Here is a 14,166-nt window from a genome sequence, read left to right on the forward strand (position 1 = left end):
AATTGGCCATGCTAAATTGCCCGCAGTGTAAGGTGCATTAGTCAGGCGTGAAGGTAGGGGAATGGATCTGGGTGGGTCCCTCTTCGGAGGGTCGGTGTGGACTTGTTGGACCGAAGGGCCTGTTTCCACACTGTAGGGAATCTAATCTAATCTAAAGAAACAAAGAAGGTGTAGTGAGGGAATTCCAGAACTTAGGGCCTTAGTAACTAAAGGCATGAGCACAAATAGTGGAGCAATTACAATTGGAAATGCAAAAGAAGTCAGGATTACAGAGCACATAAATCCTGGGGTTGGAGATGATTACATAGATTTGGGATGGATGAGATCATGAAGGGATTTGAAGAAAAAGAGAATTTTAAAATCAAGACTTAAAACCAAAAGGCAATAAGAATTAGAAATGGGAGTTCAACTCCTCAAGCCTACTCCACCATTTAATAGGATAATGGTTGGTCTGACACTCCTCACGTCTACTTTCCTGCCCTTTCCCTGATACACTTGACTTCTCAGAATCTAAAATCTATCTCAGCATGAAATATACATAAGGATTCTGCCCCTATAGCTCTCTGTGGCAAGGAGTTAGAATGACTCACAACCTTCTGGGACAAGGAAGTCCTCCTCTTCTCTCGTAAGTTGCCTTTCCACCCACTTTTGTGTCATCTGCAAACTTAGTTACAGTACATTCAAGTCATTAATATATATTGCAAACAGTTGCTGATTCCAGTGGAAGCTTACAAGTCTAAACTCTATTTGCTCTGGCTGAGATGAGTGGCGCTTGCTTGTTATTTATGATTTGGAACTCCAGATCCTCGTTCTTGTCATTTCTTTGGAAACTCAAGAGAAAATTGTGAATGACTGATGCCATTTTATCGCCTCAACCTTACTTTGGAGACCTTTGTTTTGGATCACAGGTTAAGACCATGTGGACACGTGAAGGTCATGACACTGCATGAAGCACCCGTGGATCGCTGACACTTTTGATTTTCTCCTTCTGCAATCATCATTCCAACTGTCACTAAACACTTATCAACCTGACTGAATCAACAGGTTCGATGGTGTGGAGTGATTTGTTACAAATCTTTGGCTGATATCTCTCCTGTGGCTTCCTTCTGGCTAAACTATTGCATACAAAACGGTTGGGCTTATTTCACTGCTTTCTCCAGGCGGAGCAGAATCTTTGTTCCCATGTATGATGTCCTCTGCTGTGTTGGCATCATGCCCTTTTTCCATGAATATTCTACTTTTTGCCTGGAATTTATATCAGCACAAATCCATGTTGGCTTGTCCTGTCATAAATATGTCCTATCTGCTCAGTTCTTTTTCACTTTGGGTCCTAATATTGAACACATAAAGAATTCTTAAAGAGTATTTTTAAAGTCAAAAATAAGAATAAAGTAAATTATGCTATTTGAGTCTCTTATAAAACAAATAAAACAAAGGAACTACAGAAACGTTGGGTTTTGGAATTATTGAACCAGCCTCCACCAGTTCCATCAAGTCTGCTAATCAAATGTAAAAGAGCACCTCAGTGGTCTTTTTGATGTTACTCTTCCCAACTCCAAGATAATTATGAAAGTTTCTTTAGAAATCCATAAACAAATGAAATATCAGCACCCAGGCAGATAATATGAGTGCTTGGATTAAATTATGAGTTAAAATATTGTATCCGAGCTGTAGTTCCTGATTTGTTTTGGAAATACTCAAAAATGAACGAAAAGTTATATCCTCATCGCAATGAAACATTTGTTGGGATTTACTGAGAATAACAAGTCCTTCGTGCATCTGGCTGCAGTGGGTTGGCAGAGCTGGTTGTCAAGGGCGGGGCGACAGCCGGTTGCTATGGAGAGCCTGGCCTGCGGTGGATTGTGGGAGGAAAGAGACGTCATCAGGGCGGCGGTAACTTTTGAGTAAGAGGACGTTGTTTTGAGTTTAGCTGCTTCAGGCTGAGGCAGAGACGGAGAGAAAAAGAGAGTCCACTCTGGAATGGTTAGTAACCGTGCGGTTTGTAAACATGGGGTGGGAGTGTTGAGTTCAGCTGAGTTGACAGCGGTAACCCTGTGTGATTTTAACCAGTGAAACCCCGGAGAGAGGGGGTGGGGCACGGATTGGAGCATGAGGGAGGCTTTATAACTTTACACAAAGGTGCGGAGTGTGCATTCGTACTGAAACATACCACCTTTTTTTGTTGCATTTGACAAGTTACTGACCAAAGGTTTGAATTTACATAGTGTTTTTCAGACGTCTTGAAGTGCTTTAAAGCCAATCAAGTGTAGTCTGTAAATCGTCATTGCTGTATTGTAGCAAATAACAACCCATATGCACACAATAAGTCCCCTTAAATTGCAGTGTTATAATAGAATCGTGGAGATAGACGGCACTGAAACAGATCCTTTAGTCCAACTCGTCCATGCCGACCAGATTTCCTAAATCAATCTAGTCTAATTTGCCAGCACTTGTCCCATATCCCTTTAAACTCTTCCCATTCATGTACCTATCCAGATGCCTTTTAAATGTTTTAATTGTACCAGACTCTATCACTTCCTCTGGCAGCACATTCTGTACATGCACCACCCTCTGCATGAAAAAGTTGCCCCTTGAGTCCCTTTCAAATCTTTCTCCTCCCACCTTAAACCTATGCCCTCTAATTTTGAACTCCCCCACTCTGGGGAAAAGACCTTTGGCTAATCACCCTATCCATGCCTGTCATGATTTTATAAACCTCGAAGGTCTCAGCCTCCGATGCTCCAGGGAAAACAGTCCCAGCCTATTCAACCTCTCCCAATAGCTCAAACCCTCCAACTTTGGCAACATTTTTGTAAATCTTTTCTGAATCCTTTAAAGTTTTACAACATCCTTCCAATAGGAGGGAGACCAGAATTGCACACAATCTTCCAAAAGTGGATGAACCAATGTCCCGTACAGTCGCAACATGACCTCCCAACTCTCATTCTTAATGCTCTGATCAATAAAGGAAAGCATACCAAACACTGCCTTCATTATCCTATCCACCTGCTATTCCACCTTCAAGGAGCTATGAACTACTCCAAGGTCTCTTTGTTCAGCAACACTCCCCAAAACCTTGCCATTAAGTGGTACAAGTCCTGCCCTGATTTGCCTTTCCAAAATGCAACACTTCACATTTATTTAAATTAAACTGCACCTGCCATTCCTCGGTTCATTGGCCTATCTGATCAAAATCCCATTGCACTCTGAGGTAACCTTCTTTGCTGTCCACTACACCTCTAATTTTGGTGTCATCTGCACACTTGCTATACCTCCTACATTCACATCCAGATCATTTATATAAATGAAAAGCAGTAGACCTGGCACTGATCCTTCTGGCACACCACTGGTCAGGTGTCTTCAATCTGAAAAGCAACCCTCCACTATCATGCTGTGTCTTCTATCTTCAAGCCACTTCTGTATTCCATGTGATCTAAACAGTCTACCATGAGGAACCTTGTTGAATGCCTTACTGAAGTCCTCAAAGATCACATCCACTGCTCGTTCTTCATAAATCCACTTTCTTATTTTTTTCAAAAAACTCAATGAAATTAGTGAGACATGATTTCCCATGGACAAAGCCATGTTGACTATTCCTAATCAGTCCTTGCCTTTCCAAAAATATGTAAATCCTGCCCACCACCAGTGTCAGGCTCACTGGTCTATAGTTACCTAGCTTTTCCTTACCACCTTTCTTGAATAGTGGCAGCATGTTAGCTAATTCCAGTCTTCCGGCACCTCACCTGCAACTGTAGATGATCCAACTATCTCAGCGAGGGGCCCAGCAATCACTTCCAGAGCTTCCCACAGAGTTCTAGGGTACACCTGATCAGGTCCTGGGGATTCATCCACCTTTATACATTTTCAGGCATCCAGCATCACCACCTTTGTAATGTGGACATGTTTCAAGATGTCACTATCTATTTTACCACAGTCTGCATCTTCCATGTCCTTCTGCACAATTAACACTGATGCAAAATGCTCGCTTAGTAACACTGCCATTTCCTGCTGTTCCACAGATAGGCTGCCTTGTTGATCTTTGAGGACCCATATTCTCTCCCTGGTTACCCTTTTGTCCTTAATGTATGTATAAACTCCCTTTGGATTCTCCTTAACCCTATTTGCCAAAACTATCTCATGTCCCCTTTTTGCCCTCCTGATTTCCCTCTTAAGTATACTCCTATTGCCTTTATACGCTTGTCAGGATTCACTCGATCTCTGCTGTCTCTACCTGAGATGTGCTTCCTTTTTCTTGACCAAAACCTCAATTTCTCTCGACGTCCAGCATTCCCTACACCTACACAGCCTTGTCTTTCACCCTAACAAGAACCTACTGTCTCTCGTCTCTTGTTATCTCATGTTTGAAGGATTTCCATTTTCCAGCTATCCCTTTACTGCGAACATTCGCCTCCAATCAACTTTTGAAACTTCTTGCCTAATACCGTCAAAATTGGCCTTCCTCCAATTTAGCACTTGGACAGACTGAACCTAAAAAGTTAAAACTCATAGAGTTGTGGTCACAGGCCCCATAGTGCTCCCCTTCTGACACCTCAGACACTTGCCCTGCCTTATTTCCTAACAGCAGGTCAGGTTTTGCACTTTCTCTAGTAGGTGCATCCACATACTGAATCAGAAAATTTTCTTTTACATACATAACATTCCTCTCCATCTAAGCCCCTAAAACTCGGTTTGGGATGTTAAAATCCCCTCCTATAATCATCCTATTATTCTTACAGATATCTGAGACATCCTTACAAACTTGTTTCTCGATTTTTCTCACTGAGTATTGGGGGGGGGGTTTATAGTACAATCCCAATAAAGTGCTCATCCCTTTATTATTTATGACCAGTTAATATTTTTGACTGGGGAATAACCATTCGTCAGGGTGCCAGTACAGCTGTAACCAGTTTTGGTGCTGTTGATCTAAGGTGAGAGATATTTGCATTAGAGGCAGTTCAGATAAATTTCATTTGGTTGATTTTGGGTATGAAGGGATTTTCTTAGAGGAGATGGTGCGTAGGTTGGGCCTGTACTCATTGAAGTTTGAAAGAATGACAAACAACCTTTTTGGAAGTGAGTTTGCTTGCTGAGCTGGAAATTTCAGATGTTTCATCACCATACTAGGTAACATCATCAGTGAGCCTCCGGTGAAGCACTGGTGTTTGTGTTCTATTTATGTGTTTAGTTTTCTTTGGATTGGTTTGTTGTTTCTGGTTCTTTTTTCCAGAGGATGGTAAATGGAGTCCAAATCAATGTGTTTGTTGATTGAGTTCCATTTGGAATACCATGCTTCTTGGAATTCTCACACGTGTCTCTATTTGCCTTGTCCTTGGATGGATGTATTGTCCCAGTCAACGTGGTGTCCTTCCTTGTCTGTATGTAAGAATCATTGTGATAATGGGTCATGTCTTTTTGTGGCTACACTATTAGAAGAACCAAAGAACCTATGCCTCACTACCCACTTCAATTCCAATAACAAGATGTGCAAGCAAATCAATAGAACACCCATGGGATCACCAATATCAGGGTTCCCAGCAGAAGCAGAAATGCAGAGACTCTAATAAACAGCTCTCCCTACCATCCAACCCAAACTTTGGGTCCGCTTTGTGGATGACACCTTTGTGATCACTAAACAAAACCAAATACTTAACTACAGAAACAAACATCCACTAATGAAGTTGCATTAGAACATTATTTCATCAAGCCACCATACACTGCAGCACAGATGAACTACAAAGGGCAGAGGAAAACTACCTATACAGTGTATTCAAGAAGAACAGGTACCCAATAAATCCCAATAAGGTGATCATCCCTTTCTTTTTTCTCAAATAACTTCCCTGGATGTATTTCCAGGAATTTGCTTCCTCAGCAAAGCTGTAATGCTATCCCTTATCAAAAACGCCACTCCCCCATCTCTCTGGCCTCCTTTTTTGTCCTTCCTGCCGCATTTGTATCCTGGAACATTAAGCTGCCAGGCCTGCCCATCCCTGAGCCACGTTTCTGTAATTGCTATGATATCCCAGTCCCATGTTCCTAACCATGCCCTGAATTCATCTGCCTTCTCTGTTAGGCCTCTTGCATTGAAATAACTGCAGTTTAATTTATCAGTCCTACCTTGTTCTCTGCTTTGTCCCTGCTTATCCTGACTGTTTGACTCGCCTTTGTTCTCAACTTTATCAGTCTCAGATTGAAATCTTTCCTCACTATCTCCCTGGGTTCCACACAACCTTGTATTATAGACCCCTTATAGTCAGAGGGAAATTGAGAAACAAATTTGTAAGGAGATCTCTGTTGTTTGTAAAAATAATAGGGTGAGGATTTTAACTTTTAAAACATAGACTGGGACTGCCACAGTGTGAAGGGTTTAGATGGAGAGGAATTTGTTATATGCGTACAATAGGGCGGCATGGTGGCACAGTGGTTAGCATTGCTGCCTCACACCGCGAGAGACCCGGGATCAATTCCAGTCTTGGGCGACTGTCTGTGTGGAGTTTCCACGTTCTCCCTGTATCTGCATGGGTTTCCTCTGGGTGCTCCGGTTTCCTCCCACAGTCCAAAAATGTGCAGGTTAGGTGAATTGGCCATGCTAAATTGCCTGTAGTGTTAGGTGAAGGGGTAAATATAGGATAGGTTGCTCTTTGGAGAGTCAGTGTGGACTTGTTGGGCTGAACGGCCTGTTTCCACACTGTAAGTAATCTAATCTAAATGCAGTCTGCCAATTTCTCAGCAACAAACCCAAACAAACAGACAAAATGAGTCCAGAAACCCTAACCACTTTACCCTACATCAGACGTCTCTGAAATGACTGCCGGACTACTCAGACCTCTTGGCATCATGGTAGTCCCCAAACCAACCAATGCACTTAAACAGCAGCAAATGAGCTTAAAAGACCCTATACAGACAATATGCAAAACGAAAGTCATCTACAAAATACCTTGCAAGAACTGTAATAAACATTGCATTGGACAAACGGGCAGCAAACTAGCCAGCAGTATTCATAAACATCAACTGGCCACAAAAAGACATGATCCACTATCACTAGTATCTTTACATAAAGATGAGGAAGGACAACGCATCCATTCTGGGACAAATCAAACAGACATGCATGAGAATTCCTAGAAGCATGGCATTCCAACTGGAACTCTATCAACAAACACATTGATTTGGACCCCATCTACCATCCTCTGAGAAAAAGAACTGGAAATGACATCACCAACCCAAAGAAAACTAAACACAGAAATAGAAAGCGGGACATACACCAGTGCTTCACCGGAGGCTCACTGATGTTACTTAGTATGGTAATGAAACGTCTGAAACCAAACCTTCCAGCTCAGCGAGCAAACTCAATCCAAAACTTCAACCTGAACTACAAATCTTTTTAAAACTCACTAGCCTTATTGAAACACAGGACATTCTTAGGGGACTTGACAGGCTAGATGTTTCCTCTCATGGGAGAGTTTAGAAGTGGAGGATATGATCCGAGATTAAGATGTTACACAGTTAGGATGGAGTTGAGGAATGTTTTACTCTGTGTAGTGAATCTGTGGATTTTTTTTATGGTGGAGAGCTCTTGAGGCTTGACCATTTTTTAATCAATAAGATCATCTAGACTCATGGAGTTGAGCATTATCAAATCAGCCATGATCTTATTGACTGGTGGGGTAGACTCTAGCCAAATAGCTTGCTTCTGCACTTGCATCTTATAAGAAATCTGAGAGTAAGGGTGCTGGGTATAACTCCCACACTCTTTAAAACACGGCTATCAGATCTTTTATATCCATCAAACAAGCAGGCGTAGCCTTGGTTTAACAACCAAAAGATTGCACCTTTTGTCAGTACAGCACTCCCTCAGTACTACACTTGATTATTTGTGTGCACATCCTGCAGTTAGATTTGAACCTGGAATTTTGGGAAGAAGTAGTGACCCACTAAGCCATGGCAGGCACAATTGTGCTTGTCAGGTATCTCGTGAATATTCATTAATTCTGGGATGGATGTATGACATAAAAACGCCAATTGCTATTTGCTTTAAATTTGTTTCCGACCTGGTCTCAAAATTAGTCCCCTGTGGTAGAATTGCTAATTTACTGCCTGAACAAAACAGATATATGTAGTACCGTAGGGCATGGATCCCTAGGAAACAGCTAACGCCAATTCAGATCCACTGCTATTAATAACAACTTTGTTACACTGCAGCTAAAACTCCATAACCTGTAAAATATGCTTGCCATTCCCTCTGAATTATTTCTTTTGTACCCAATTGTATAACATCATGTAAAAAATTTTTTGAAAGTCGAGAATTACAGCTGAGTTACCTATATCCAGAACTGTATCAACGTAGTCAACACTCACCCAAATTATTGATCAAGGCAACTTTCCAGAAACTTTGAATCTGTCAATCCCTCCTTATTGAAGATCGTTAAATAGTACGTACAATGTATCTTTATTCCTTCCAACAGGCAGTAAGTAAACTTAAAACTAATGGTTGCCACACTGTCGGAAGAATATGGTGGCCTTGCAGGGAGTGCATTGTAAATTTACTGGAATAATAGCTGAACTCCAAAGCTTAACTGATTATGTAAGCTGGGCTTAAATGTGATGGCATTTAGGAAACTAATGAAGCTTTCAAGATTTTAAGGAGAAAGCTGGAGTAAGTAAAGAAAAACTATTTATTTCTTCTCTAAGTACAATCTAAACATTAGGACTGGACCATTTGGGAATTAAATGAGGGAACATTACCTCATTCAAAAAGAGGTTAAAGTTTTGGAGTTCTTTCCACAAATAACCAATCCTGCTAAATCAGTCATTTTTAATTTTATAGGTGACAACTCAGTTATGATCTCAAAGGCCTAACTTGCCTTTTCTTGTTCCTTTATTCATATTTAAAGGCTTCGCTATTGATTGAGAGTTCACCCAGATTTCTCCTTATGAACCTTTCATTGACATCAAATACCTGACATAACTAAGAATACCTTGATATTACCACTACTATGGCCATCCACTGTACTTATTTCATGGTTAAATGTACAGGTCATTCTGTTGCAACATGCATATCGTTGACACAAATTCTCAGTAATGCAATTGACAAATTCGGGAGACTGCGTTTCTACAGTGTGAACTTGCAATGTAATTACAGTGCCAACATTTTAAGTATGTTTCTGAAGTGCAATTTTTCTATAATACAACCATCACTTTAAAGAAGAACTGACTGTATTGCAATTCCTATTCTTAGCCCAGCACAGTTAAGTAGAAGTAGTGAGGCCTGTATGCTCAATTGTATTCATATATTTGATGTCACTGAGTAGGCCAGATCAAAAGGGAACATAATTTCCTGAAGTCAAGTAAAGCCCCCCTGTGGGATTCATGTGAAAAGTATGCTTTGAAGCAGTTTCTCTCATGATCAGGGTATCAATTTTGAAATGTTGATTAAATAAGTACAATGCATACAATACTTCATTTTGAGGTATTGTGTTACCTTGTTCCCCAATTCTGGAGTTGGGAGCTCCTCCATCAAGAACTGAAAAACAGCAGTTTATGTTTTATAAAGCACCTGAAATGTAGCAAAAAAGAAGTCCAAAAGTGCTTCACAGGAGTGTAATGAGACAAAAATTGATGTTAGTTAATTTAAACATTTGGAAGTGACTAAATGCTTGGTTTTAAAGGAGAGGTTTTAAGGAGTGACTTGAGAAGAAGGCAGAAAGGCGTGGCATCTTGACAGTTGAGGTTACAGTTACCAATGGTGAGGCAACAAAACTGGACTGCACAAATGCTTAGAATTCAAGAGACAAATGGTTTCTGGAGGGTTGCCTGACTTGATGATCTTAAGAGATGAGAGCTGAAACCTTTTGATAGACAAATTATAATACAGGACCCTCCCTATTTGTTAGTTGTGGTAATACAGGCCATGGCAGCTATAATTTTACATCTCAATTCAAAATAATCAATCTGCTTTAGTTCAGATATGTTTTACACCGTACATTTTGGGTTAGATTAGATAGCCATATAGTTTCTAAGGTCAGGCAGCATCTAGGGAACAGGAGAATCGACGTTTCAGGCATTAGCCCTTCTTCCTGAAGAAGGGCTAATGCCCGAAACGTCGATTCTCCTGTTCCCTAGATGCTGCCTGACCTGCTGCGCTTCTCCAGCAACACATTTCCATCTCTGATCTCCAGCATCTGCAGACCTCATTTTCTCTTCTATATAGTTTCTAATAATGTTATCCTCAGGAGGTCAATATAGAGCCAGCTGAGCATGTGGGAAGGCTTCTTCTTCCTGATGTTGATTGTTTTAACTCTCAGGCTTTATTATCAAAGTCAGGCCCAACTCTCACCTGATGTTGGCGAAACTTGAGGGTAGAAGTAGGGCAGAGAGGCAGGACAATTATCTGTGGGAATTTTTCTTAACAATGAGTTGTTTGGGGTGGAGTAGGTTTTGCAACCAAACACTGCCAAAGCCAAGGGAGGAAAAGTTTGCCATAAGAGGTTTGATTTTGGAACTTGATGGAATGCCTTGAGCCTCCTAACCTGCAAGGAAATGTTTTAACTTGCATTCTTAACCCAGTACTAGACCTGTTGTTCTTTCACCTGATGCTTTTGCTAAAGTTGGCACTGGGTCCTACTATGTGATACAGCATAAAGATTGCTTTGGTGCTGAACAATCCCATCGGACCTCGATGCTTAGTAGTCCATTCTGCCCAAAGTACGCCCATTAAAGTGGGGTTCATATCGTGTGGATGATGCACCCCAAATAATTCCATCCTGAACATATCAAGTTATCACATGCCAGGTTTAATCCTCAGCATGTTTTCCAGTTTCTGTCTTGGGGATGAGATTTGTTTGTTTTTATGATTTTGAACTAAGCCTGATTGCTTTAAAGGAGGAAAAGTTTGAAATAATTTTATGCCTAATTACCTTTGTGATGAATGTGTCTAAGTTAAGCATTAATGACCTACTTAGTAGTTGTAAGTGTATTTTTAATTTGCACAAGGATTAATTAGTGACAGGGAATTATTTGTAGGTGGGATCTATTATTTTATCAAAATATAAATGCATATTGGAATTTTAATGCCAGATACTGCATTGTATTCAGATTTTTAGTGCTAAATATTGCATATTGTTTAGATTATACGAACATTGAAATGCAAATCAGAGCTTACTAGCTTTTAATAATTTATATTAAACCAAAAGGAGCACCCCTAGCTCATTGATGTCTTCAGTGTTCAAAGAAAGGCTTGAATGCAAAATTAGCTTTATAGATTCTCACAGTTTGAAGTGCAATGTCAAATTAAAATCAAAATGTTTTCTTTTGTTTGAATTCATATAATGCTTATTGCTATCAAATTTTGAATGTGTTATGGTTTACCTTTTTCTAATTTCTTCTACGATATGGAGCCTCAATCCCATCTGAGTTCAGTTTTTACAGTGAAAGGTATACAGCACAGAAATACACTTTGGTACAACTTGTCCACGCCAACCAGCCATCCCAATCTGACCAAGTCCTATTTGCCAGCATTTGGCTCATGTCCCTATAAATCCTTCATATTCATCTACCCATCCAGATGCCTTTTAAATGTTGTAACTTTATTGTGTGATTTTTGCCTACTCAAGGGAGCAGTTAATATTAAGATATCAATGTCTTATTATGTAATCTCTAATGTAAATCTCTACAGTTTAGATGATTGTACAAACAAATGTACTGATTTCAGGATTCAGTTAAAGTAGACCAATTGTTAGATTTACTTTCCCACATGTTCTTGAAAGGTATTAATTCATTTTTTATAATGGCCCCAAGAACAGTTTTATTGAAATATTGATGAATACAATCTAGAACATTAAACATTGATGCAGACTAGTGAAGAATTGAAGAGTAGTATTTCAATGATGTGGGTTCCTGGAAATTGACTAAAGACTAGAGGTTTTGTAAAAGTGAATAAAGTAAAAGAATTTTAAAACGGCCAATACCCTTGCCACATCAGGATGGTTTACTAAAATGGACTAGAAGGGTAGTAAAGTGATTTATTTCCTGAGGTCTGCCACCATTACCTTGAATAAATGTAAAGGAGTGTTTTTCAATTGTAGAAGTTGTCAAAATGAGTCAGAGTATGATCAGAACATACAGTTAAAGCCAAAGAGGACATACAATGCCTGGAAACAGGGAAAGGCAGGCATCTCTGTACTGAAGTCAGGGGAATTTTTATTAATTTGGTCCAATGTTCCTGTAACACTTGGGGTTGGTTTCAAATGGAGCTTGGTAATATTGAAATAATCAGTTTCTTGCCTCAGTATCTAAGTCAAAGAATTAGCATTCAAACAAACAGAAGGAGGGAACAAGTACAGAAAATGCTGAAGAAACTCAGCCAGTCTGACATCAGCTCTGGATTGAGAAAGAGTTGATGTTTTGAGACCAGTATGACTGTTCAGAAGAAAGCTGGAGGGATCTAATTACGACTTGGATTGAACCGTTACTTTACTTCTAAGACCTAGTTTCAAATCTTGCCCAGAGGAAGGAAATCTCTGGGCTTGATGCTGTGTGATGTTAGTTGCCTCAAAAATGTACTCATAAATACTTTCACCCAGAGAAATCACAAGATGGCAAGAATGTTAGAGATGTTTTAAAAAGCTCTTTATATTTAAAAAAAAAAGTAGGGTAGAGTGAAGAAACTTCTTACTTTGTATGTAACTACTGTATTTGATCTGGAGCTACCTGATACGGCGAATGTACTATTCCCCAAGATTAATATCTCTTGCCTTAATTGGCACATACAAGATGTTTGGTGACATTGATTTGTCCACAGTTTATTTGATCTTTTGAGAGATGAAATCTTCTGCAAAGATAGGTGAGAAAAAATGTTCAGGTACGTGTCTGCTGTCAGTTTTATATTCTACAGCAACTTTGTTCCATTCCATATGTACCAAACCAAAGTCCCAGGTGTAATAGAATTGTTATGATTCATCATTCAGCACAAACTCTTGGTGTATTGCTAGTCGTGATTTCCCTATTTAGGTGGAGACTGATTCCTTCCCTAGATCACCCAGTAAATTTAATTCATCTTTCTTAAAATTCTCATGGTGAATCTGAAGAAAGATTCAGAATAAACCTCTGATCTCCATAGAATTGTTACTTCAAAAACTCCAATTTCCAACTCCAGTTTTAAAATTCTACTGATCAATACTTCTTACTCAATGTTAATTGATGCCATTGGTCTGTCAATATCTTTCACGTGGAGTACCAGGTAAACCAAGATAACAAATCGTTTTTTTTTGCCCTGTCTCTACTTAATTCATATGATGTGATGTAACCTTTAGTAGTATGTGAATATGGTAAACTAAATGTCAATTTAGTTTCAAGTTAAAAGCACTGTATTATGTTTTGATTAAGAAAATTTTGGAAGTAATGAACTTATTTAACTGAAATTGTCAACTGCAAGTGCCCATCTTAGTTCTTGATGTTTGTGATCATGAGACCTACCAATAAGACTAAGAATTCCCTTAAAACGCCCTTATTGTAAATCCATTCAGAAGGTCTTTCTTAAAAGTCATTTCTTCTGAAAGTATAAAATTTTCAGGGATTGTACAAGATGAATGAGAAAATAAAGAAGCTTTAACGCATTTTATTTTGTGACCACAGTGTATTTCTAAGTTGCATTATTAAAGCTTTGAATTTTCCTTTTTTTCTCTCCAAGGCTTGCAGTTTCCAGAAGCTATTTTCTGTTGATGAAGAGTTTGATGATGATGATGATGATGTAAGTAATTTTCTACATAATTGACATTGGAGCAGGCAATGGCTTAGTGGTACTGTCACTGAGCTGTTAATCCAGAAATGCAGGTAATGTTTTGGGGGCCCAGGTTTGAATCCCGCATGGCAGATGGTGGGTTGTAAATTCAGTTTCAAAAAAAATTAAATCAGCATTTAAGAGTATTCGTGACCATGAATTCATTGTTGATTGTCAGAAAAACACATCTTGTTCATTAATGCCCTTTTGGGAGGGAAACTGTCATCCTTACCTCGTCTGATCTACATATGACTCCAGACCCACAGCAATGTGATTGACTCTTAACTTCCCTGTGGACCTAGCCAGCAATATCCTCATCCCATAGATTAATTTTTAAAAAACATTGAATATTTTCAATGTTTTAAAGGAAAATGTGGTCTCTTGCTATTTTCCAA

At 39.4% G+C, this 14,166-nt stretch overlaps 1 protein-coding gene across 2 annotated transcripts in view; it reads left to right on the top strand.

The window, feature by feature from the left end:
* The first annotated feature begins 1,887 nt into the window (after positions 1-1,887).
* The window catches only part of hrob (homologous recombination factor with OB-fold), a 56,032-nt gene continuing 43,753 nt past the window's right edge, over positions 1,888-14,166 (top strand). For both annotated transcript variants that reach the window (XM_043675164.2, XM_043675167.2), the window contains exons 1-2: positions 1,888-1,983; positions 13,682-13,741. In XM_043675164.2, coding sequence (XP_043531099.2) covers positions 1,981-1,983; positions 13,682-13,741 — 63 coding nt within the window. In that variant the 5' untranslated portion in view covers positions 1,888-1,980. The remainder of the gene's footprint in view (positions 1,984-13,681; positions 13,742-14,166) is intronic.

Source organism: Chiloscyllium plagiosum, unplaced genomic scaffold, assembly GCF_037043375.1.
Source record: "Chiloscyllium plagiosum isolate Xiang-an unplaced genomic scaffold, Cpla_swu_hap1 HiC_scaffold_32, whole genome shotgun sequence".
NCBI lineage: Eukaryota > Metazoa > Chordata > Chondrichthyes > Orectolobiformes > Hemiscylliidae > Chiloscyllium > Chiloscyllium plagiosum.